The sequence below is a fragment of the Oculina patagonica genome, chromosome 12 (assembly GCF_052425735.1).
Source record: "Oculina patagonica isolate OP01 chromosome 12, crgOcupat, whole genome shotgun sequence".
NCBI lineage: Eukaryota > Metazoa > Cnidaria > Anthozoa > Scleractinia > Oculinidae > Oculina > Oculina patagonica.
In genome coordinates, this window is record NC_135769.1 from 27,308,368 (window position 1) to 27,335,593 (window position 27,226).

A 27,226-nucleotide genomic window follows, 5' to 3' on the forward strand; every position below is an offset into this window, starting at 1 on the left:
AGCCATTGTTAATTCTGGACTTCAAACCCAAGATAGTCATGTTTAGACTCTATAGCCCTGGGTTAACATTGATTAAACTATCTAAATACCTACATAAGTAACCTGTCTTAATTCAAGGGCTATTAACAATCAGAATGACTGTGTCATTAGATTCAAGGACGCGGTGAAATTTTAGCGCCTCTATTTTATTTGGTAAAATTGATGTAGGCTTAACCTCGTTTTCAGGGTCTGGAGAGCGATCCTGAAAGCGAAGCTAACGCTGGCCTTTTTAATTTTGAAAGGAGATTCGGGCACAGTTTTTCACTAATATAACCAATAAATACGGAGCTAAAGGCATGCGCTAAAAAAAAACAACAACTTGAAAAATGGCTAAAAAATTGTTAAAGATTAGCCAGACAACGTTCATTGTCTTGGAAACATTGTCGCTAAACCAAATTGGAATTGTTATAAAACGATTAAAACTAAAACGAGATCTTTCGTTTCAAGCAACGTTACAGTCTAAGCAAGTAACGCTTTTGGTGGGAAATGTTGGGACTGTGTGATCACGATAGTCTCCGTAGAGCTCGTCACGCAAATGCTTCTCCCAACCTGTCGGGTGTACGAACTCCCAGGGAGAAACGGTTGCATAACGGCAGAAGCTTGTAACATGCTGCGAAGAAGACTGCGTGACACGACAGCAAGATACTGTTTTGCACCCAAAAGAGCAAGCTGTGCTACCCTTTCATTTTTTTTTGTCTTAAATTTGCTCCGAATTCCAAGAATTAAATATATGTAAAATTTATGTCGGTATAGTTGTAACTGTAGTCTCTCCTGTTCCTTCCTCTAACCGGATATACGTAGGTGTTGTTGCTGAAACACTTCCGGCACTAAGACTGCTGCGCCCGCTGACATCACTACTCAGCGGTGTACCGGGTAATGATACGTCGACATGTACTTGGAGGTCCTGTGAATCTTCCTCGGGTTCTGGTTCCCCTGTTAATACGGGGCTTGTAGCTGTAGTGGAGACAAAACGACTTGTGTTATACTCAATCAGTCGAAATCGCCAGGTCTGTTTTTTTTTTTTTTTTTTTACAAATAGGGGGAGGGGGGAGGAGAGAGATGTCATAATAGGAAATTTTGAGCAACCAAGAAGGGACGCCGAAATCCTTAACGAATTCCTGAAGATTCAAATGACAGAAAACTGGCAGCTATGCAAATATGTGGAAGACCCGGTGGCTTAATGGTAAGGTTGCGCATATGTGTCCGGGGCGAGCCCTGCGCAGGGTGATAGAATTGTGTTCTTGGGCAAGACCCTTTACTCTCTCAGTGCTTAGGCCACCCAGGAGTACAAAGGAGGAGTGGCGAAATTGTAACGGCAACCTGACAACATGCTTGAAGGTGACCCGCAATGAATTGCATCCCGTCCAGGAGAAATGATATACGCTGATTTTATTGACACATTTCACAGCGAAAGGGGGGGGGGGAGCCCACATGGATAGTAAATAATGGTTTAACCCAGTAGTATCTGATCAGTAGTTTGTAATGTCTGATCGTCTCGGTGAAAGTAGATTTGAAAAGAACTGTTGTTGGTGACTGACGTTTAGACAACCTGAGCGGAAGTCATCTTCAGAGTCATTTACACATTTTGTTTTCCGGCAATTTAACAAAAAACTTTTAAAGAAAGGATTCCGTCCTGATAAAGCGCCAAATTCTCTGAACTAACATAAAAGTAATGCACAACAATCGTTGAGGAGAATTTTACACTTGAATCTTGGTGCTCTTATCGTTACCTTGTTCCTCCTCGTGTACTGAAGTAGCTTCTTCGACTTCTGCGCCATTTATTGGTGTAACAAGGTCTTTATCCTCTAAAGAAGCCTCCTGCCGCTCAACTAGTTCAACACCATTAGGTTCTTCCGCTTGTTCAACTCTGCTTCTACTCGCAGGAGCTGTTCCCGGTCTAGACATCCCTGAACATGCGGACAGTGATCGTTCAACGTACCGGTGACTGCGTGCACTCTCGACTCTTCTTCTACCCGAGGAGCGAATGCTTGATGCTGATCTTCGGCGCATGCGTGCAACGGCTTCTGCAATGGCGCAACGAAAAATATATTCAAGTGAAAAAATGTTTTTGCAGTGAATTGCAAAGAAAGAAACCATTAAAAATTCTGGCTTCAACGGGATTCGAACCCGTGACCTCCGCGATACCAGTGGGATGCTCTAACTACTGAGCTATTGAAGCCACACATTGGGAGGGAAAAATTATTGCGGTGATTAGTGAACTGTAAAGGTGGTTGTTGGTCAAACAAAAATGATCACACCAGTTTTGCTTTGTCTCTATGACCAAAAGTGACTGATATTTTATTCTCACGTTGGATAAAAGTTCATAACTTATGCCCTCGCGGAGGATCCACCTAGTTTTTGGGTAGTGGGGTGGGGGGTATACAAGACATTACCTAGCTGATGAATCTTGCAAGCAAACTTTACACATCTTAAATAGATGGGGGGAGGAGGTAGTTGAGAAAACAACACAAACGGGTGACAAGTACTTTAACAGGAATTTTCAAAGATTATCCAATAAATTTACTGCCCTTTTTCAGGGGAACAAAGAAAATCAACCGCAGGATTCTGTCTTGAAAAAACCACCATATTTTGATCTTGAAGTAATCAATACATTACCTTCTGGTATGTTGTCTGGTTTAATCGTTCCATTCAATGCCTCTACAAGAGGAATCTCTTCATAACCAGGCATTGCAATCTCCCCATGTGCGTTCTCCTACAATGAGAAATACAAGCCAAGAGCATGCCATCAAATTCGAATTTCTTCCTACACTATCGACACATTGTGAGGCAGAAAGGTGTTGAGAATAAAGAAAATCATAGTTCTACAGGTACCTAAAAATGAAATGATAAATTATTGATGGAAAAAGATATTCATACACCTTACTCGATGGTTTAACATACATGTATAATACGCGCAGATTTTTTGCGAGTTGCGTAGGGGGCTGGGAAAAATAAGAGCAACAAGCAAAATATCCGCTCGTCTAATAATATGTTGAACTATCAAATAAGGGATTTATTATTCCAATAGTGCAATACATGTGGGGAAAAAATGTAAAGAACGACCAGTAAATTCGAAGCCTACTGGTCCAGTGGAAGACCAGACCTTAAAGTTATTTTCAAACATTGCACAATTTTTTCACCTAGTTTGGGTCAGTACCCCGTATGTTTGTCCCTCCGTATTTTTGCCCTGTTCTACAGTGTAATAACGTGGCATATTTTGCGTGAACATTCTTTTGCCCTAATATGGTAAAATGACACAATAGTGGAATAATAATGAATGTTCTGAATTTTAAAATACTGACACTGGGTTTTACAATTATCACAATGCCATTTAACAGTGTGTGTTACCTGTGAACTGGAACTATTTTGTTTTTTGATAAAAGCAGAGATTTGTAGCAAGGCATGAAACGCTAAGAAAGAAATCAGATAAAAAAGATTAGAAAAAAAAATCTTTAAACCACATCACTTTTAGGGGGAATCGGGTGGGTGTGGGCATGGGGTTTAACATACCATCACTTGATTACCTCTGGATTTATTCTAAAATCTACCTTTTTATGACGAATGGTCAGTCAACTAAAAAATATTTGTTTTTGACTATCAATTTTGATGTACCAGTACAATTTCCTTATCACAAGGTCCATACAGAAACAGAACTCGAGAAATTATAATGACAATCATACATGATGATTGACACATCATCATAATGACAACACATGGATAGGCCAATTGGTCAGTTGACGTTTACAGATGCCTAAACAGCAAGTTTATACCTGGTCCATTAGAAAGATGTGTCATTCTGCGTGATTTAAAACATCTCACAACCCCAACAGTGGGGTAACTGTCGCATAGTTGGTTTGCAATAGATCACTATTTTTTCAATTCCTGTTGTGATTCTGTAGGGACCAAAAATTGTCAAAAACGCAGCAAGCGTGAGGGGACGCCCACCTCCTTATGCAGTTGTTTTTATGTGTTCAACAATTATCTGATAAAATTGAGATACTGGGAACTGTCTACCATCACAGTGATTGAACATTAAACATTTACTACTTACGTGATCTACATATTGGACAGTTACTTGCTTGATATCTAAGTGATTCAGCTAAAAAACGTTGTAGAAAAACAAACAGCCAAAAATAAGAGACTTTCAACAAAGCTAAAAATTTATTGCACAATACTTTCAATACTTGTGTGATTAATAGACACAGTAGAGATGATTTCGTACATGTACACTGTGTGTAGTTGTTAATATATAGCAAAACATGTAGGTACATACATATTGGGGAGCAGAGATGGCGCAGCGGTGAGAGCGCTCACTTCTAACCGATGTGACCCGGGTTCGCCACTTTCATGCAGTTTTCACGTGGAAATTCTTTTCATCTTTGCTGCTTTGGAAATTCGTTCATGACATAATATTTACAAGTTTGCGCTCTGAAAGCGAGGCTTGGTGGTGAAACTAGCCAGGTTGACGTAATCATGCATAAGGGCTATTCGATCGGGAATCTGAGGGCCACAGGTTTGTCAGTCACAAGACTGTTATGTGCAACCCTCATTAAACGCAGTGCATTCTTTATTACTTTATTTATTGATTTTTTTAATTCAATAACATCAGGCTAACAGAGAAGAATTTAAGTGTTCACACACCTAAGGCTATTAAAATATGTTACTGTAGCAGTGATTTACGTCACAGAAGTTATTGTTTATTATTGGCAAATGTTGGTGGTATATTAATGAAGTCTGCATTAACTGCAGGTGCTGCTGCCCAAAAAACGGTAGCAACAGTGTCATAGGAAAATGTAAACAGATTTTAAAGAATTTGAACCCTTTACTCACCACACTCTCTACAAAGACATAGATGCCTACAGGGTAAGATCAAGGTGTCTCGCATGTCACTCATGCAGATGACACATTCCAAACCAGTCTCTTCTAAATCATTGTCTTCATCCTGCGAAAGATATTGATCATTATCAAGATTCCTATAAAACCACCAATAGAGACTGTGCATGGGCCAAAGTGGCACAGACAGGGTCAGAGCTTAGCCAACTTTCCACAGCAAAAGGCAACTACATGTACCGTAAAAACTCGTGTATAAGCCGCACTTTTTTGCCGAAATTTTGGGCTCAAAATCGTGGGTGCGGCTTATCTACGAGACCATTGCATGCAATTTTACAGGGCATCTGACAGGATGTGGTGGTGCGGCCGTGCGGGTTCACATAAATCTGCATAAATCGCTCACACTGCATCCTCCGCATCTTCTGCGCATTTTTGCGCATAAAACTGAAAAATTGCTCCATAAAAGCGACAAAGCAGCTCTTTACTTTCCTCACAAACACAAATAACAAGGAGACTGATCATTTTGAAAAAGTTTTTCCTCTCAAAACAGCGACGAAAACCACGCTTTTCGACCGTGAATAATTTTAAACCCCCAGGCGTTCCACGTGTCTTTTGGCGATGGGCCTGGATACTAGTGCCTGGTTACTAAGCTACGAACGCTTTCACGAACACAGCGCAAAATGAGGTGCAAAATTTGATGTAAAAACTGTGATGAACGAAGAAATACCTGTCAACGAATGGCAGAAAAAGATCAAAAATTTTAAAGTTGGCAGAAATGATGTTTATTTTATAAAGTTCTAAAATTCTGGGTAAGACTGAAGTGTTTTCCGTTTATGTGTTTATACTGACATCCTGCACATTGATCGGAAAGGCTCAAGGAATCAACTTTAGCTTTATTGATTGTTGAAATTTCCTCATAATCCAGCATTTTTTCACAATCAACTGGGCATTTTTCCGCCAGGTTTTATTTTTTTCTCAAAATCATGCTTGAAATTTGGGGGTGCGGCTTATCTACGAGTGCGGCTTATACACGAGTTTTTACGGTATACTACTCCTACAGCTGTAGATGGGATGCTAGTCTATCATAGGTTTCTCCCACGAATTGTTCAAGATTCCCTTCTTTTTAATGTTACCTAGTCACACTCCTAGGTGGAAAGAGGCACCATGCAAGTTCATTGTCTTGGTCAAGAACATAACACAATCTCTGTCAGTGTTTGAACCTAGACCATTGCTAACCATTGACCATCATTCCTCTCATTACTCTAAAGTGGGTGTGAAACACTCTCAGAACTTGCAGTCTAGTGGGAAGAGTAGCACTAATAATCCACAATATCACTTATGAACCAACCTTGCCAGTTTTCTGATTTACTTTATTTTCAATTCCATAAATCTCTTGAAGGAGGTAACACAGACCATCAACCTTTAAGCAAGAACAAAAAGGAGTTGTAGTGATTAACCCATGCATTCTCCACACTAAATTCAAGTATGGTACCATAAGCAGATGATGAGAATGAAGGATTTGATCGTGCAAAGAAAAAAACAACAAAGCAAAATCTCAAAAAATATAACATATAAAAAGCAGTTCTAATCAGTCAAACAAAACCTACTGAGCAGTACAAAATTGGAACAAACTTCATTCAAATTAAAGCATATTTATTTGATACTCAGTTACATGTACATTTACATGTACATGTTCCTGTATAGTAATATCTGATTTCTCGAACCTTACGATAGCTCGAACCAAAAGTAATTTCCTTTGGATTTGCTTCACTCAATCGAACACTGCAAGTTTACCCCTGATTTCTTGAAATCCTAATTTCTCAATGTAATAATTTATTGTTTCTCTTGGAAGTTCAAGAAATCAGGATTCCAATGTAGATCATGTTTTTTCGCATCATAACCATTGTCATACCATTTGCTTCTGCTTGATGGGTTTAATTATGTACGATCCATCAGACATTTTCTCAAATGTTGCCAGTGTGATGTTAGAATGACCTAAATATTCTGTGGACAAAAGTTAAGAGAGGGTACATTAATTAATATCTTAACTCTACTCTACTCGAACTCTAACATGTGTATTAGATACTCAGAAGAGCAAAACATTTGTTTTTCATTTCATTGCAAAACAAACATTTTTTGTTTATTACTGAATTGCTTTTAGATGCAAATGGTACACAAAAATGTTCATTATCAAGTAAATATGGCAACAGTAAATGAAAACACAGGTTATGTCTGTCCAAAACACTACTCAGTTTCCAGTTGCCTCATTATGATTAATATTCATAGCTTTGATAATCCTGACCTCCACCTTTTTAGGCCATTTTGACAAGACCCAGTGGATCCAGTCAACCAATGTTTAACATGAAAATAATTTTTAAAAAAATGATATTACTTAGATCTCACCTTCCTCATCTGCATCAATCTGAATCACTACTGGAATGTGGGTATGATTTAGAGGGCAATAGTTCAACTACAAAAAGGTGAAAAAAAAAAAAAACATGTATACATACATATTCAACCACACATCCTTAATTCACATCATGGCAAACCTGTTTATGTGTCTTTTCATAAAATATCCATCTGTCACCAAGGAGAGTCTTTTATTGTGAACCCAAGTCTCTCTGGAAATTCCACTTTAGCTTCATTTATTTTAAATCGTTTACAAATTTTAGCTTTTGACATCCCCATCCACTCAGCATTTTGAATTACCCACCTCAGGGTGAGGTGCAGTGTTTGGGTGTATGGATATTTATGGAGATATGACAAACTGAATGATTTTACAAAACCAAGTACATGTTCATTGTTGTAGTAAACACTAAATAATAATTATGTACCTGTTATTTAAAACTAAATGACCACATGTTTGTGGCAAAAAGATGTACATGCTAAATTGGATGGAACATTTCCCCCAGATTGCAGTGAGACTGAGTAAGATGAACACGAGGAAATAATTTTCAACACAGAAGCAAAGAAGGTAACATGTATGAAGTAATATGTACACTGATTCCATTGGTTACTTGATTTAATTTCTTTGGGAATTGCATGACCACTGCAGGCCTGCTATTAATTTTATTTGCAAAAATCACTTTTGCTAGCACTTTATCACGTAATTAGACTGAATCTGATTCCATCAACTCTGGATTCAGTGCACAGTAAATTACAGGGTGGCAACCATGATATTAAGCTGATCTCAATAACAAGTAGCCACGCTGTAATTGCCTAGCAATATAAGTCTTCACAAGTTGCTCTATACATGTAGTGAACTTCTATCTAAGACTTATTTGTGACCAAGGAAGATCATTGAGTTTAAACCATTACTGGCAAAGCTAACTTACAGGTTAGTACAACAGTGGTCATGTCACGCAATAAATTCAACACAGCATCTCAAAATGCCAATTAAGGGCTTCAATTTTTCCACAAGTTATCTCTCAGGAATGTGTAGAAATCTTGTTTAATGTTTTGGAAGGTTTTATTTTTGAGGCTAAAGTTAAGTAATTTGTTTTTGTTTTATATACTATAATAATAAGTCTACCACCTTACACCCACTTTCAGTCTTTCGCGCATAGCTATCTTTCTACATCATCTTGCGCTGTTTGAAATGAGCTAATCAAGACTGATGAATACCGGTGTTGGTTTCATGCAAATGGGCCCACAAGTTCAGAAGGTCACGCTAGTGGGTTGCGATTGGCGTATTTCAATCCGTCTTGTTTGTTTAGCATGTCGAAAGATGGATGTCGATAGGAAAGCTGTTATGCATGTAGCACTGAAAGTGGGTGTAAGCTGCAGTCGCTTTTTAGTCCTATCACATAGTTTCTACAGTGAGTGGAGAAGATACAACAAGAACTCATGATCAACTTACCTCCTCCTCAGTAAACAGACTGGGTCTGATTTTGTGTTTAGGGGCACTGTTATACACCTGACCTGAACCCTTTGGAAAGTGTGTCTTGGGTGAGGATGTGAGAGGCTCTCGAGATGTGTAACTGAAATGTGGTCAGATTGAAAATTAAATTACCGGGTACTCTAAAATTCCAACAATGCACACTGAAGGAGAGGGGGGAGGGGGGAATACTATAATCATCAGAAGAGCTTTGTATCTTTGTGTCTGTGATTTGAGAAGCTAAGATCTATTTCAAACATTTTTTTTACACAGCTTAAAACCCCACTCTTAAAAAGAATTTTTTTCAGTAGAAAGCCCATCTTGAAACCCTGATGAAGTTGAACAACCCCTGTAGGTTATTTATTGGTAACACGACAAGTGCAGAGTATCAGAGGAATCTGTGCCAATCTTCAAAACACAAACTCTGTTTCATAATTTGCCGATTATCACAATCTTCATAGACAATTCTTCAATTGCTTTAGTCATTCTCACTTCCTTATGGGTGTCTGCCATTTGTCACATCACTGCATTGTTCCATGATAAAAAAAATCAAACTATTGTTGAGTTTCTTTTGATTTAGTATTAATATTAATTATAATAATCAGTGGAGGATCCAGACCTTCGGGTAAGGGGAGAGGGGATCGTCCAGACCCTGGAATAAGTGGGGGGGGGGGGGCTTTCAAAAATAATTTTTCTCTATCTGGCCTAAAAAAATGACCCCTACCCTAGATCAATCAATCAATCAATCAATTTATTAATGTCATGCGCGGGATGAGGTTGCCCTCTATATCCGAGCCAGAGGCTCATGTTAAAAGCGCATGATAATAATTAAAATACATTATAAAATCAATTAAAAATTTAAAAATAGCTAGATTACAATATCTCATGAGTAAAAAATTTTAAAATTATAAAATGCTTTAACCCACCCACACTAAATGTTACACCCAGGATTAAAAACTTAAAAAATGATAATTATACTAAAAATAAGTCGCTAAAATCTATGAAATACAATAGTTACATTTGCAACTAGCCTTAAAATTAAAAAAGTCAAATGTTTCCAAATGTTTTCGAAAGTCTCTCAAGTTACTGGATTGTCTAACATAAGAAGGCAGCTGGTTCCATACATGTAAGTGAGTTCATTTGTAGGTGAAAGAGTTGTGGTAGAAGCGATTGTTGTAGGATGGTTGAACAAGATTTAAGCCACTGTTCCGTAGGTTGTAATGAGAATTGCGATGTTGAAATAAGTTGGAGATGTAACTCGGTCCATTATCATTAATACATTTAAAAAGCAAGGTGAGTGATGGATCGTGCCTTCTATGTTCGAGTGATTGCATGTTTGCTATAGACAAAATGGAATTATATTCTAAGATCTAGATCTGCTGCTGATAATGAACTTACATTGCAAGGCCTGTGGATAAGTCTTCACTAGCCATGTAGTGGACTGTTATGGCACATTTCACATCAGCATCAAAAACAAATTCAACTGAATAGCTTTCTTGATCTAGGCTCCTACAGAGAAGAACAGTAGATTAGTCAATTACAATCTTGTCATTAACAATTTGCAACAACTTTTTTCTTCAACTGGCCCAATCTTTGGTAGCGCGCAAAAAATATCTCAACATTAAGACATGTTACATACCGGTAATGCAACATACTGTACATAGCTTGTGCAATGGATTCTTCTGAAAATATGGGACAATTTTTGTTTTATCCCGTGCTCAATATTTCACTGAAAAGTCCCGTGGGGATGTGAAATAAAATGTATTTATTATATAAACATCTCGTGTTCAAATCGATATCCCACTCGTTCGCTGCGCTCACTCGTGAGATATCGATTTGAACACTCGAAGATAAATTTCATATCTCTGCGCAACCATGTAATATCCTCTATGTATGTATGTATGCTCAGGACAAACTAAATACAGTCTTGTAACAACATCTAATTTTATAAACATGTGGGGACACTCACCTCACCAACTTCAGTGAATCTTTTCTCAAATTGACTAGACTTCTGAGTGTCTTTGTTGGTTCATTGCTTGGTGGCTGTGGATATGGAAACTGAAAGGAACAAAAAGAATGAATGTGTATGTGCACTGTATTTCAGTCACATATTGTTAAAACGTTTCTGCCAAACGGCAGGCTTTGCGAGCCTTTGTTATTACTTTGATTATGTCACTGACATGTGACATCATCAAAAATTCTAAATCCAAAATTGAAAGGCCCTTGAGTTTTTATCTTTCATTGGCTATTAGATGCCCTAAATATATCTTGTTCTATAGCTCAATAGCATGCATCATCTTTAAAGTAGAGCATTTTGAATTTTGAGAGTTTACATGCCCCACTACATCAAGATGGCCATCATGTGTGTTTAAAAAAATGAGTCCTCCTGTGATTTTCAGCAATCTGCATGATTGAATTATTGTGAAAAGTGTTTATGTGGATGTTTACTAGTTCATGAGGGGTGAACCGATCACTTTTTATAGCAGAAGTGAACTCCAGATGATTTTATTGATTTACGTCTGCCATATTGGTGCCCATCTGCAAGGCACCAATATGGTGTCTCCATACTGAGCTCTATAAATTTGTGTGGAACATTTTGACAGTAGCTCAATTACATAATATCGCACAAAGCTGAGACTTGAACAGGTAGACTATCTAATAATCTTCTATAACAATTCATATTCTTGTCTTTTATTACTCATTGGTTTTGGTTTTACTTTTTCTTGGTATGACAGTGAAACCAGTTATTCTTTGGAGGTTTGCTATAAACTTAAGACTTCCAACATGTAGATTTAAAAAATCAGAATAATTCATGTATTAATTGATGAGAAAAAACAGAAAGAATTGAACATTTTGCTAGCAGTAGCAAGTCGGTTTGCACATTTCTGCTTTGATACATGTAAGAGTTAAACACTTAAATTTCACTTAGAATTTACAATGGTATGCTAAGTTTCAAATTCACTTTACATGTACATTTAATAGTACGGAACCTCTTGTAAAGATACTGGCAATAAAGATCAGCCGAGTTGGAAATTTGAACCAAGTTAAATCACAGCTTCTCGATTAGAGAATGCATAACGATTTCACTGGGAATTGTTGAAAATATAACTTGCAAACACGCAGCAATAAGTACAAAGTGTTAAAGAAGAGGAAAGAACTGTTGCCAGGCGCATACTACATCGTGCCAAGAGATACGACGCGACAATGCACGGTCTGTTTATAAAACATTCTGTCATGCCAAGCATTTATTTGCAAAAACATAGATCTAGTGTTTTTGTTTTGAATACTACAGAACCAGTCCGATCTAGACTAATCGTTGTTAAGGGGACAATCCAGTGATTTTCAACCAGGAAGCATTTACAATAGACCTTTTAAACGCCGTTTTTTAGTGACGGAAATTAAGTGTTAATGTACAGAGCAGACAGCTTACCGAAACTGGCTTTGGGTTGAGAAGATTCAAATCACTATTCTCCCCAAAAAGGTACGCCTCCGGCTGCGGGGTATCAAACCTAGATCCTCCCATGAGAAAATAATCGGCAAAGAAGTTCTTTCCTGCGGACGAAATGCTCAAGTTAGCAACCAACTGCATGGCATTCGAACGCGATGATCAATATAGTATCATGGCGTTCCCGTGTTGTGCAAGAAAATGGCGAGAAATATTTACCAGAAAGAGGAGGATATCTGTAAGGATTTGAAGAAACGTCGATATCCTCGACTCCCTCATTCTGTCTGCTAAATCTATTACCCATTTTGAATGGGGTTTGTGAAAAATCAGCTGAGAAAAGTGCAAATAAACTGACTACATGATTTGTGTTTCTCTAGTTCTTTCCAACATGAAATCCATTGACGAGTTGATAAACTACATATAAGGAAATAGGATGTGACGTCACTTGCATCGCGGGCTCAAATCCCCGGTCGTCAAGGAAACAAAGTTCAATCTTGTTTTTGAAAGAGAAAATATGGCGGACAGACCAGAAGAAAACGGGCCTGGCAATTCAGAAGGAAAAGATGGCGAACAGAGACCGGCATCCGGCAGATCAAAGGGCTCAGCTGAATCTAGAAAGTCTATCCAAGATGCAGTTAGCAAATTGACCGTCAAAGCTCTGAAAGAGTTTCGTTTGAGCGACCCGAGTGATGTGGACACTGTGGTCACCGGTGCAGAGAGTGAGGGTCTTGTTCCTACGGCAACTTTAACGCAGGATATTCCAGCGTTCGATCCTCAAGGAGCTCCTGGAGCGCAGACATTGCTTTCTGAAGGTATAAGTGGAAGTGGCGAGGACGCCAGAGAAGATGAGATTGGGGAAGATGACGGCGATGAAGAAGATCTCAGTGATGAAGAATCCGGTTCTGAAGGGGAAAGTGACATGGTGGTTCTTGATCCTGATCATGTAAGTGTCGATACCGGTTATTTCCAAATTAATTTATTTCAAGAAATAAGTATAGCACTGCACAGTTGGCAAACAATTTTTTTATAAGCTTACAGTATCACGGTGTCCGACGTTCAAAGTGGATTCAGAGTTTCTCTTTACTTTACTTACTTTTATTAATAGTTTGGCAATACAAAAGACTTTACATATTGACAGGAGAACCCTTAACAGGAGCTACAGTGTATTTCCCTCACTGAAGGGTTTCCTAACGATTACAATAAATAAAAATCAAACAGCTAAAAAAAATCATAACGTCATAAACAAGTGGAGAATATGTACAATATACAGTAATTAAATTAAGAAAAATAAATTAAGAGAATGTAGTAATATCCTTCAGGTGAAGAAAGGATTTAAATACTCAAGTCAACCAACCTTTAATTATATATACATGCATTATTTAATTAAGGTTGTTGTTATGTTCTAAAGATACATGTAATTCCTCTAACAGGTAAATTTGATGTTTTATTTCATTTCAGCCTCTCATGGTCAGATTTCAAGCTGCGTACAAATCACATTTACTCAAGCAGCAGGAAAAAGTGAACTTGGAGTTAAGAGAACTGGTAAGTAGATTGGTAAACTCTGTTAGTTTCTGTTGTGAAAATCAGAAAGATTAGCTCTTATGAACTGAGGGCGCATTCTTTTGGGACTATTCTGGCTGCTTTCATTCTGGTTTAGGAATAACAGAATACACAGAATATCAATTCCTAAAAGAACGCATATTCTGAAAACAGTATACTGGTGGCAGAGGTGATCTGAGAACTATGAGAACCATGGCCGCTTATGATTTCCCGCCAAAACTATCCTAAAAGAACACATATTCTGCCTATTCCCAGTAAACGAAATTCCGTTCATTCTGCTATCGGGAGCAGAACGGAATGGTATTCCATTCATTCCGAAAAATGGAATAAGTACCAAAAGAATGTGATCACCGTCTATTCCGAGTATTCCTATTCCAGAATAGTCCCAAAAGAATGCACCCAGAGTTTGAGTTCTGCACTTTAAGATATAGACCAAGTATTAACCTGTTGATTTAAATCCTGTAAATAACCCAAAGGAGAAATGTATGGCTGTAAAATTAACATCGAACAACAAGGATCTTTACATGTACAGTGTACATGTAACTTCAAGTCCAACCTACAATCTTTGACAAAAGTACGTAGTTGACACATTTATTTCGCTCTCACTGCTGTTTTAATTGCAAATTTACCACTAGTTTTTAAATTTCATGACTGCCGCTAAAATACCCCCTTCCCCCGTCCAATGTTGTAAAATTGTAGCAAAGGGCTCCTAGAAACAAACTACAACATTGATAGGTGGGAGGGGGTTGGAGAAGTGGGGCAAAAGGATGAAATTCTTCCAAATAACAATAAAATAGGGCCTAAATTGATAATGTGTCAACACTTTTGTTAATGATTGAAGCTGTTATATTTATTTATAAGGGATTCATGTGATTATCTTTCTTTTGTTGTAGACCGAAGATCTTAAAACCAAAAAGCGTGAGAGAGAAGAACTTGGTGTACAGTTGTATGGCATTCAACAGGAACTTGCCAGACAGCAGATGCTGTTAGAAAAGGAACATGATAACTTCAACTCTGAAAATCAACTAAGGCAACAATGTGAAAAACTGTTGGAAGAAACAAAAGAGTTACATGAGAGGGCAACAAAGGATGCTAGCCATCAACGAAAACAAGGTTTGGAGAATTAGGGTCACACAGATCTACAGTGTAGTTCACAAATATCTTATGTTTTGTACAAATTAACACCTGGCCAAACGGAGATGCAAGTTTTCTGGACTTGTGTGCATTTGTGTTGACTTTGGGCAAGATCAAATTTGCATGCAAGTCAGCGCAAGTTTTTCACTGTTTGGGCACCCAACACATGCAAGTCAACGCAAGTCTTGCTGTTTACTTCAAGAACTGAATTGCAGCACACACAGTGGCATCGAAATGGCTTTTTTTGACAACTTACGTGCACTTGCGAGTAAACTTTCAAGTCTGTTTGGCCAGCCAATGCAAGTTTGTACGCAACTTCAACTTGTGATTACTTGCGTCGACTGTACTTGCGTTTATGTTTGGGATGAGGGCTTTAGTATGGAACTAATAAATATCAAAATATATATATTTTTTCATTTTCTTGTCTACAGCAAAGGAACTCAGAACTGAGGTTGAAAACCTGGCAGCCAGGTTGCATTACATGGAGGAGGCTAAGGAGGATGTTAGGGCTGATATTGCTGTCATGAGAAGAGCAGCAGAGAAAGCAGATACTGAAGTTACCAAGGCTGAGGCAGACAAAAAGAAACAGGTACAGTGTACTTTAATTAAAAAAAAGTCTACATGTTCTAGCTTTCTGCACATATTGCAGACCTATGGTAGATTATGGATGACTGGTCTGTCAAGTCACAATCTGGTGTTGTTCCCTCATACAAAAGGGTTTTTGAGTATGACAACCCCCCCCCCCTCAATGTCTCTCAAAATTCCAGAGTGTACATGTAGCTTCATACCTTCTTTCACAAATTTTTAACTTTTGAACTGCCACTTCCCACCCCCATCTCCTGCTCAGAATTTTCAATGAACTTTCTTCGTTTGGATATGGATACTTCCTCAAAACCCATATTACATGTACTAGCTTTCTGCACACACTGCAGACCTATGGTAGATTATGGATGCTGGGTGGACTAGTCTATCTGTCACAATCAGGTCATATTGTGCTCTTACCGCCGCCTGGTTAGCTCAGTTGGTAGAGCGCCGGACTGCTGTGCGGAAGGTTGTGGGTTCGAACCCCAGACAGGACCAACACTCCGGGTCTTAAAATAACTGAGGAGAATGTGCTGCCTTTGTAATTACATCTGCAAATGGTTAGACATTCTAGTCTTCTCGGAAAAGGATGATAAACCGTAGGTCCTGTCTCCTGTATCTTCAGTCTTATAACAGGGGACGTTAAAGAACCCACACACTATTCGCAAAGAGTAGGGCACGAAGCTCCCGGTGTTGTGGTCTGGCCTTGTGTAGTAAATTACAGTATGTGTACAGCGCATTTGAACACATATATATATATATATATATATATGAAAAATGTGCTATATAAATTCATTATCATTATCATTTATTATTATAAAAGGGTAGGACAACCCCTCCCCACGTCTCTGAAAATTCCAGAGTGTAGCTTCATACTTTCTTTCACAAATTTTTAACTTTTCAACTGCTGATCCCCCCTCTACCCCCATCTCCTGATCAGAATTTTCAATGAAGTTTCTTGGTTTGGATTTGGATACTTCCTCAAAACCCACATTGAAATAATCTCTTTATAAGTGGTGTCTTGAAAATGGGCATCAAGTCATTGGTGGAAGACTTAATTCCCTTTGCTGACTGGGAGAGCTTTTTGAGAACTACATGTACTGTAAATTGCATTTGACAATTTAACAAATACATTATTTCTGCTTTTGTACAGGATCTGCTTGTGGACAGATTGACGCAAACTGTTGATCGACTGAGGGAAGAGATTGACATGTTTGAGACTCAGTGCGCTGCACAACTAGATGAAACCAAAGCTGCACAAAAAGCACTTTCAGAGGCTACCACTGAAATAGAGGTTAGAGGGTGCTTACATGTGAACTGATTCAACAATGAAACTGTTAGACTATGAGCCCATGTTCTCTGCAAGCGAGTAGTCAACAAAGAGTACCCAAGTTGAATTTTGCTCATAGAAAACAAGGGCAAGTTTAGTCTAATTGTCAGCAGAAATTCTAAAGGATTGCAGTCCAAAACCTACAATTTTATATACTTTGAAGCCAAAAATCAAGAATAAATATTTGTCCCTTTAAAGGGCAATGTGTGTGCGATCATGTTCTATCAGTGAATAGAAAACAATGGGAGAACCAAGCGGATTTGAAGATTTCCAATAGAGCATGGCGGAGTTTCTACTAAAAGCTGATAATTGGCAAGGAAAACTGGTAGTGACTCTTGTAAGTTGAATTTGCGCTATTGTTGTTTCATGGTGTGCTCAATATAACTGCTTGACTGTATGCTCACTCTGCCTAGGCTCTTCAGCTGGAGAAAAAACAGCTGACTCAGCAGTGGTACAGTAGTTTGATTGGTATGAGGCGGCGTGATGAGGCATATGCTGCAATGCAAGAAGCTTTGAGGTAAATATGTACTTACAGTGTCAATAGAGAAACCTGCTCCTTAAAGAATTTTTGTCAAGAGAGAAGTGGAGGGGGACATTTTACTTGTTTTCTCCTGGTTCCCAGCCCCTTAGGAATCCTGCTTCCCACCCTCTCTTCTCCTGCTTCCCGCCTCTTTTCTTGTGTGCCCCCCCCCCCCCACACACACACACACACACCACAGAGTATGAGCCTGATTAACCTCCTCACACAGACTGACTCTACAGTGTATTTCTTGCCTAGTGTTTTGGAATATCTAGAGGCAAACTCTAAAAACAATTTTTGTATGCACATTGTAACATGCCTTCCTGTCTTGTCCAGTCTCCAAAGACAGAGAATTCAGGCCATAGAGACAGAGATTGAGGGTTACAGGAAATCAATTAGTAAAGCCCAGGAACAGAACGAGCAAATCACACTCATGCACAACAAGATAGAAGCTGACATTTCCATGGTGAAGAAACTGATTGGGGTTAGCAGAAACAAGCAAGAAGTACTGAAGACTGAGTACAGCAAGTACACAAGGACGCTCCATGAAACAGAACAACAACTCAACAGAGCCGAGACTGTAAGTGAAAATATGGTCTTATTTGGATAGAGATATCTTGTAATTTCTGTGCAGTGAATGTTTAGTTCGTAGTTTGACCACTGTGTTTTTATTAAACCAAACTAGGAAGTCACACTGAAAGAGAATGAAATCACAGCTCTGAGAAAACAGATTGAGCGAGAGTTCATGGAGAAGGTCAAACTTGAAGACAACATCATGGAAAAGATGAGAAGTCAGCTTACACTGGACAAGGCTGCACAGTACACCAAGAAAATGACAGACAGGCTGAGAAGGAGAGCCACTGAACTGGTAGGAATGAGTTATATTTATAGTGCATTTTATTTACAACATGACTTGGGAGATTTAAGAAAAGTGCCTTGAAGTGAGTTCTCTGTGTCGATCTTGAAATGTGCTTCTTGAAATTTGGGAGTTTGTTTCAAGGAATACTGTAGTTGCAGTATGGCAAGCTTTGCAGCAAAAACACTGGCCAGAGGTTATTAAATTATTTATAAACACCAACAACTCCTTAATGTTAGAAAAAAACAAAATAACAATATTTGGTATAACCTAGTTGCTTTACGAGTTCATTGTATACTGTGCAACAATGACCTGGGTAAATGTCACACTTGCCGTTTTCATTGTCACAATCTTTGCAAAATGCAGAACACCAAATTTATGGACAATGTAAATGAGCACCCCATAGACTTTTAATGAAGCAACTAAACACATGTCAAGTTACATACATGTACAGTATGTGGCGTTTTGCAACTACTGTATCAGTGCTGCTAACCAATAATATTCATAGAAAAACTGTGTAGAGGCTATCTTTCAGTCCGTTTTATTGTTTACCTGTAAAACCGCAATTTTTTGTTGTTTTGTCTAACAGGAAAGTTCAGTAGCAGAAGTGGAGAACGAGATATCTAGAGACATTTTAGACATTTCCAACACCACGACTCGTGTTCGTCAGCTTCAAGACATGATGGATAACTTGAATGACGAGATTCATCAAAAGAACGCCACCATCTCTAAGATAGAGGGAGAAATTGTGAAGCGAAATGCAGTTATCGAAAGGAAACAAAGCACTATTGATCAGTTTAATAAAAAGATTGATCAGATGAAAAGCAAGGATGGGGTATGTGAAAAACAATTTACACGTAATTTAGTTTAAAAAGTTGGTAAAAAGCTAATCCTCGAAATAAAACTTGGTCAAGACATCACTGGGTATATTTTGACCCAATCAATGTCTGCAGGAAAGCCGAAAACTAAAAAAGGACCAACCTTGTGCTCCCCAGTTCATCTTGTCTGTTCAAAGAACTCCTCTTTTCCCTTCACCAACAAAATAAAAACTGCAGCTAAGAATTGACTAATTGACGATAGATCATGAAAATTGATGATAGATCATGAAAATTGATAACAAGGAAATTCTAGCTCCCCCTTTGACCTCCCCCCCCCCACAAAATATATGATGACTGTAAAAAGCTTGTGAGCAGACTACAGTTCATCTATAGTCTTCAAACTTGATTTGTAAAATCTAGTCGGATTCTCATACAGATATGTATTTCACCAACATTGGGATATTTATCTTCATGTTGTACTGCCAAATTCGCAGAAGGAACATTAAAGAAATAAATGGAAATCAGTAACAAAAATTATATTTTGATCTTGGAAATGAAAGGTGTTCTTGAATAGCTAATGACAGAAGTGGCTTTTTTCCACCTTGGTTAGGGAGAGGAGATAGGACCTCTAGAGTTGCAGATCCACACACTGCAAAAGCAGATCGAGGCTCGCTTGAATGAAATCACCGGCTTACAGCAGTTCTGGCTTAGAAATCAAAGCGAATTGGTGAAGACCTTGAAGGATGTGCAGAAAGAGTCCGAAGACATGGAGTACCTTAAAAAACAATACACTATCTTGTTGCAAAAGAAACTGCGGATCGAAGGTATGTAGACTGAGTTTTTTGTTGACAACGAAGCTCTTTGTCCTTTCCAAGTTTTCGAACACGCTTCTAAAACCCTAGTATGCTAACAAACAGCATGCTAATGCGATCAGCTCGTTATTAGGGCCGACTTACACGGTACGACTTTCTCGCATGCGGCAAGCTTGCGACAGGGCCACGACATGACTTAGGACCACTTACATGCGACGCGCGCGTCTGTCGTAAGGATGTGGTAGGTTGATTAACATGCAATTCGTGTTGTAGTCATGACGTTAGCGCGTGTCGCATGCGATAATCGTAGGCAAAATCGTACCGTCTAACTTCCCCCGCCTTCGCGAAGACTTTTTTTGGCGGGAAGTCCCCTCATGCTTCGCTCTCGCATACACTTCACTGGCTGTTTCTTTTGCGCTGGAAAAAAAGAGAGATTATGAACAGTTTACATAAAGTTCTGCACAGAAAACCATTCAGTTGTGGAAGTTCTTGTTTCCGTTGCCGTTAGTTTGTTTTGAGTAAACTGCCTAATGTATAGCTCCGGACGGGCAGGTATTTTTGTCGGGTTGAAAAAGGGGGGGGTTTAAGAGCGCTTATTTCCTCTAACCGACACGTTTTAGTCTCATTGTGTACGCCTTGTTATCACAGGTGAAATCAACTCGCACAATAACGAGATGCAAGATATTGAGCGGAATGTCCGGAGCATGCAGAACGACATGACCAAACTAAACACACTGATTACCAAGGAGAGCGGTCTGAGAGAAGCCCTGCAACAGGGAACTGTTTTGATGGAAAGCGACTTCATTCAGGCGCTCAAAGTAAGTGAACACGTACAGGCCAACTATTAGATTCAGTGCTCCCAAGAGAACGCGACAAATCTCTGACTGACTAAGATCGTTTGATCCAGTAGAATGCAGACTAACGGTTAAAAACATAAAGGTCATGTTACACGACGAATTTTTTCCTGCAACTTGCAACGCAACGACGACGATTAAACATTGCAAGTTGTGGAGGAGGTGTCACACGCGCGCAATTTTTGTTCGCAACTAACAATGCGCCCGCTGAATAGTAATTTCCAACACAATTGCGTTGCAGGTTGCGCATGATATGTTGCATGCAGCAACTTGTCTCGCAACGTTGCGAAAAGTAGAGGATATCGTAAAAAATGTTGTTGTTAATCATCGTGGTAGAGTACAATAATAATAAAGTTTTTTTCGTTTGTCCTCACGACGTAGTGTCACTTGTGATGTAGATCGCGACGTTTCGACTGCACACTGCTAGTCTTCATCAGCCGATGAAGACTAGCAGTGTGCAGTCGAAACGTCGCGATCTACATCACAAGTGACACTACGTCGTGAGACAAATGAAAAAAACTTTATTCTTAAGGAGAGGATAGTTCAACCTTTTCTGCAACTTGCAACGCAACAGTTTGTTGTATTGCAGGTTGCGAAAATGAGGTGTTACACGTACAATTTTTCCTGCAACTTTTAACGCAACGTTTGTTGCGTTGCAAGTTGCAGGAAAAATTGCGTCGTGTAACATGGCCTTAAGTAAAAAATCGGAAGAAGTGCTGTATCGGGACAGAGCAAAATTGACCAAAACGGATTACAGTCGAAAGAGTTAGTGGCAATAGACCACCACCTTACTGTGACAGAGTGATATAACAATGTTGGATATCTCTTTTAATACATGTAGTTCAAGTGCATTTTAATGTTTAGGATATTTTGTAAAGACTCATTTAACATGTATTTATGTCACAGGAAGCCGAGGGGGAGTCAATCAATATGCAGAATCAAATTGACGCGCTAAAGGAGGAGAAGGAAAGACTTCTCAACAGTTTAGTGGAAGCAGAGTGAGTAAACAATTTTTTTTAAAAAAATCGTGTGCGCTGCGTTGTTACTCACGCAGATAGACAGGCAGGAAAATCCGTCGTCCGCAAAGGAATGGTCACGCGCGGCGTGTTACGCGTGTTTCACGCGAGCCACTCCGTAAAACAACCTATCCTGAAATAAAATTCAAGTCTAATACATAGCACCTGTACTGTTTTTACAGACGTCAAATTATGCTGTGGGAGAAGAAGACACAACTGGCCCGTGAAGCGAAGAATGCTGTTGACTTGGAGTACGGCCAGGGGGAGATCAGAGCCATGAAGGCTGAGATACATAGAATGCAGGTTAGTCAGAGGAATTTTAATTTGGTGTCTTTTTCAGGGCTCCAGAGTTTGGGGGCCCCTGGCTTCCGTCACGCCACTTCAGATAGATCCTTACAGAACTCCGGGCATTATAATTACAGCAAACAACTCAAATGTTCATGTTCTCAGGGACCACGTATCAGGAATTATAACCCACCCATTAATTTTTGCGCGCGCTCATTGGACAAAACGCATCACGTGGTACAAAATCGGACGACGAGTATCAGCCAATATACCCCGTCCGATTTGATATCCGTCGTCCGATTTTGTAGGCAGGCACAAAACAAACGAATGAAGTCACCTTATTCAATTCTAACTTTTAATGAAATCACGGAGTTAAAAATCACGTAAACCAATCAACTTACATTTGTTTCAACCACAGTTACGCCGGGTTTATTACGTAGGTTTTTTCCTATAAATTTAATGGCGATGAAGCGCGTTGTAGAAATAAATCGGAGGGTTATAAAATAAATAAACCCCTTTCTGGCTTGCTGGTATATTGGAGGATAATGCCCTTGGCTGAAAGATTGTCCTCAAAATTTCACAGTTGCCCTCGAAGCTTCGCTTCTCGGCCAACAGTTCATTTTTCGACAATCTTTCAGCCTCGGGCATTATCCTCCAATATACCAGCCGCCTGAAGGGGTTTATTTACTAAAGAACCTGTACATGTACTATGCTTGATACTATTCCATCACAGACCACTTTGATTCATTAAAGCACCTTTCTGTTAGTTTTATAACGTCGGCCAGGTACATGTAATTAACAAAACATGACAACCAGGTTGCACTTATTGGATGTACAAAGAGGTTTCTAAGGATAGGGACTGAAAAAAAAACTATTAGAACTCATCGAATGCCTGCTACAGATGAAATCTCAACCACGCGCAAAGTAAATTCGTTCGAAGCATAGCGCGCGCAGTTACGTCAACGATACTTTGCGTGCTCTAAACAGTAGCTGAACTTGTGGCGCGCCCGTCAACTTTTTCCGCAAACGAATACTGTGACAGCTTTTACGCTACCACTTATCTGTCTGCTTTTGTCAGTTCTAGTAACTTTGTTTTATGATCAAGGTTTTTTATAAGACTACGTGGGGCCCCTCTTTTTTCTTAGTCCGTCGATCGTGAAGCGAAAAAAACCGCGGTTAAAAAATGGCCGCGAGAAATCGCGCAGGCATTTCTCTACTCGCTTGTTTTTAGTATCACGCTCTCCGGAAAAAGAAAAAAACAGGGGCTAATCGTAGTCCAGGTTGTTCTGTAACCAAATTCTTAGAAAATGAAACTTTATTCCTTTATTTATAACGATAAACAGTGCAATGCTTACTTAATCTTCTCCTGTGAGCTGCGATATAAAGCTGCAATTCTTGTGAAATATCTGACAGTTGCTGAAAGTTTTTGTTTTTTGTTTAGGTTCGTTACTCTCAGCTAATGAGGCAGCAAGAGAAGATGATACAAGATATGGAGAAGTCTGTTGTACGAAGGGAGGTCATTATCACCCGGTAAGTGAATAAATAAGAAAAACTAATCAAAAGAGCAGGAAAAGATGTAATCGGCGGTAAGCGCACGAAAACAACTAGCGGCAATCGCGAGAAAACGTGTAATCGACATAAAGCGCGGGAAAACGTGTAATCGACCTGAAGCGCGGGAAAACGTGTAACCAGCGGAAAGCGCGGGAAAACATGGAGCCGGCGGCAATCGCGGAAATACGTGTTACCGATTTGAAGGGCGGGATATCATGTAACCGATATGAAGCGCGGGAAATTATGTAACCAACAGGCCACAGATTACGCACATCAATTAGCCTTATCTTCTTTCATTTTATCGGGTTTTTTGCCTGATAAACGGGTTTTACGAGTTTTCTTTCTGTTGTTTCTCAGTGGAGATGCACAGGCAAAGATGGGTAAAGTGTCGAACACCAAAGGCACTTTCCAAAAGAAACTTGCTGAAATGAAAAAGAAAATCAAGCAGACAAACCAGGACGCTAATGCCTGCGACACGGGTAAGTATTATGCTCGGAATAGAATACGAATACCGTATGCTGTCTTTCTTTTTCTCAAAAATTGCGAGAGAGGGCTGCACGCCGGATGCGCGCCCACGTGATTCTCGAGTGGACGCGGACTGGGTTTCGCTAACTTTTAGATTTCGAAACAGAATCTTCCGATTCAATTTATTCATTTATTTACTGTTATTACTTCTGTTCTTTCTATTAGCCTGTGAACAGGTTTCCTAATGGAGTATAAGTAAACTCTCTTGCTCGAAAGCAGAATCTTCCGATTCAATTTATTCATTTATTTACTGTTATTACTTCTGTTCTTTCTATTAGCCTGTGAACAGGTTTCCTAATGGAGTATAAGTAAACTCTCTTGCTCGAAAGCAGAACATGCACGAGTACATGACCAAGCGCGAACTCAATACTTTTGGCCACAAACCAATAGGTGAAAATGATTGTTATTCTTTGTCGTAGATATCCAAGTGCTGCGTGAAAAGCAGATGTCTGTGAGCCGTGATCTGGAGGAGAAACAGATGACATGTCAACAGCTTCAGACCAGCGCTGATGAATTGGAGGTACAAATCGACACATTGTCAGAGGAGAGACAAAGGGTGAGTTTACTACCTAACCTACACCTTACTTCCCCTCCCCTCCCTCCCCCCAACCCCACTCAGTCTTGTTTTTCTAGCTGAATGCAGTCGGGGCACGATCAACTCTCATGCCTGAGGAATGGCCGAGTGCAGCTTTGTGCGATTTTCTTATTGATTCAGATAATTAAAAAAACGAACAGCGTCGCAGTTTTTTTTTTTTTTTTTTGCGACAGCCGCTCTCAAAACGGAGCATGTGTTCGAAAAGTTATTGGCACTACCACTTACTTTTGGTCAATTTTAACTTAAACTCGATTTAGGGATAATTTCTCAAAGCTCTCCTCCATTTCTCGGTATTTGTGCGACTTTGTCCCTAACTGAAATAAATTTTGTTATGACCCATATTGAAGACGTACTTTACACTACAGAACCGTGTAATGTTTTAGATTGGTTCTTATCTGCTCGCGAAAGTTCAAATCTGAGCAACAGCCTATCAGAGACACCACATGAATGTCTACAAAGTTACGTCATCAGTTTGGAATTTCGTCTCTTGAACGAGCGTAGAAAAAATTGAGCGCGCAAAGACAGAGAACTGTTTATCGAAAAAAGGCATTTAACCAAGCTGTTTTGTGTTCTCTCTTATATCTTCAGAATCTGGCTGATATCGTCGCCAAGCAGCAGAAGTTAAAGTATTACACACAGCTAAAGAGCGGACGCTACACACCGCTTTGCAAAACACCGGAGACGCTAGAGGCTGAGCTACAAAAACAACGAGCTCGACTCCAGTCCCTTATGACGATTGTTGATCGATTGAATCAGGAGTTTCCTCAAGCCCAGCCAGCGCTGCGCAAAATCACCCTGTCCCTGGGATACAGGGGACTTCCAGAGGAGGCCACGGCGTAACCTTAACCCACTCCCCCCATTAACAAAAATGGTCATTGTCACGAGCTAAACTTGTGAATTGTATACTTCAACATTGTGTAAATTTCAGGAATTTGAGAATTAAAAAAATATCGTTTAGTATTTCATAGTTGTAAGAAAAATATTATTAATATTTTACTTAGTTTTCATTGTGGTCTTGTTAGAATCTTTACCATCCCTTTCATTGTTTTCACCATTGTGCTAGCACTGTTGTATATAAAAAAACATAAGTTAAAAAACAAACAAACAAATGAACTGTAAAAACATTAAATGAGAATAAGATTAGTGTTATCCCGTTGTTGTTTTTGTATGCGTCTTTTATTTCTGCAAGCTGTATTAGAAGTAAAACACAGAAAGATCAAGGAACCGAATCCGCTGAGGGAGGCACGAGGGAGGCGCAAAATTCTCCCACCTCGCGTGTTACATTTGCTTCGCGCTTCCTCACTCCCTCACGAATCCCGTGCGGACGCGTGCCCGAGTCACGTGACATAGTGAAAACAGTAATTTGTCAGCCAATATAAAACCCTGATCGCACTTTTGCGGTCGTCATCCAAAGAAGTGACCTTTATTTAACAAATCGACATCCGTTTTTTATGCGTCTGTCCTGTTATTGATAATAAATTACGTCATATAACATTGTCAAAGTGTTGTAGATCCATGAGCCGCTAGGCTCAGTCCCCCCACGTTTTGGTGCCGAAAATATCGCAAGCGCAGCAAAAATTGGTTTGTCAAGATTCGAAACATCGTCTATCTTCGGAAAAGGTCGAAAAACGATCGGAAACGTTCGTATGGCCTTCGAGCAACAATCGGAGAATCTTTGGAAATCTTAGGTCTTAAAACTGCTCAGAAATCAAAAAGTTTCTAGAACATAAAAAAACAATTGCTTCAAATATGAAAACCTGCCGAGTACTTTTGGGACAGTCTTAGCCCCCCCCCCCCCCCCCCCCCCCCCCCCCCCCCCCTACGTTCCAAAACGCTCTGCCGCCTCCGAGTCAGTAGCACATTCGGGGTCCTGTCGCAGTTGCGATATCATAGTAGTTTATAATGTGACAGCGAGCTATGTACGGAGAGTGATTCAAAATAACGCAAATTTAAAATTATTCCATCGGCATGCTTGAACTATTTTGTGATCATTGCTGCTTATTAGAAAGGTAGTTTATTTGCTTGAAAAATGATAAACCGGCCGGGTCGACAAAGACTATGATGTCCATGATGTCTTAAAAAATTGTGGAAAATATACATTCATAAAGACTTGCCTCGGGGATAACCAACAATCACATAACGCATAACTGTCCGCCTAACGACAAGCAGTATATTAAAATAAAATTGGGCTTTCTGTTGCTAGCTCTTTAGTACTTTTCCAGTGACCCGCAACCGAAGAGTCTTAGTCAATCACTGAACCAGTAATCAACGGGGGAGTTGATGATTTACCTTTCTGGTCGACATGTTATTTAGTGAAAACATCAAAGAACCCTGGTTCCTTAGAACCCTTGATATAAGACTTCTGTTTGTTTGCTAGGGTACACGCTTTAATTCTCAACAGTCCGCTGAGTTTGACATCACACGATCGCCGAGAAAGGTAAGATTTCGTTTCATGATTCCACTGGTCTGCGCTTGAATTGTTGCATGTCATTGGTCTTCTCAGAACGATATTTGTCTTATTCAGACAAGGCCGTACCCATACCTTTGCCATAGACGAGGCAAGGTTTTGCTAGTGGGTTCTGGGGGCATGCTCTCCA

General features: G+C 39.5%; 2 protein-coding genes across 2 annotated transcripts; one reads left to right on the top strand and one right to left on the bottom strand.

Moving 5' to 3' along the window:
• Positions 1-647: 647 nt before the first annotated feature.
• Positions 648-12,591, bottom strand: LOC144632814 (E3 ubiquitin ligase Rnf157-like). Its single transcript, XM_078491554.1, has 14 exons — positions 12,411-12,591; positions 12,177-12,298; positions 10,716-10,804; positions 10,145-10,255; positions 8,729-8,849; positions 7,273-7,339; positions 6,782-6,873; positions 6,218-6,289; positions 4,870-4,981; positions 4,091-4,138; positions 3,388-3,449; positions 2,656-2,752; positions 1,770-2,063; positions 648-993 (listed from the first exon to the last, which is right to left on the bottom strand). Exons 1-14 carry the CDS (start codon positions 12,493-12,495, stop codon positions 779-781), a joined length of 1,587 nt encoding a protein of 528 aa, XP_078347680.1. The 5' UTR covers positions 12,496-12,591; the 3' UTR covers positions 648-778.
• Positions 12,592-12,679: 88 nt separating this feature from the next.
• Positions 12,680-25,771, top strand: LOC144632803 (coiled-coil domain-containing protein 40-like). Its single transcript, XM_078491543.1, has 17 exons — positions 12,680-13,134; positions 13,650-13,733; positions 14,645-14,864; positions 15,317-15,474; positions 16,621-16,761; positions 17,211-17,314; positions 17,654-17,897; positions 18,003-18,185; positions 18,763-19,008; positions 19,602-19,815; positions 20,452-20,621; positions 21,564-21,655; positions 21,856-21,976; positions 23,400-23,488; positions 23,867-23,988; positions 24,454-24,590; positions 25,218-25,771. Exons 1-17 carry the CDS (start codon positions 12,706-12,708, stop codon positions 25,467-25,469), a joined length of 3,006 nt encoding a protein of 1,001 aa, XP_078347669.1. The 5' UTR covers positions 12,680-12,705; the 3' UTR covers positions 25,470-25,771.
• The last annotated feature ends 1,455 nt before the right edge of the window (positions 25,772-27,226 follow it).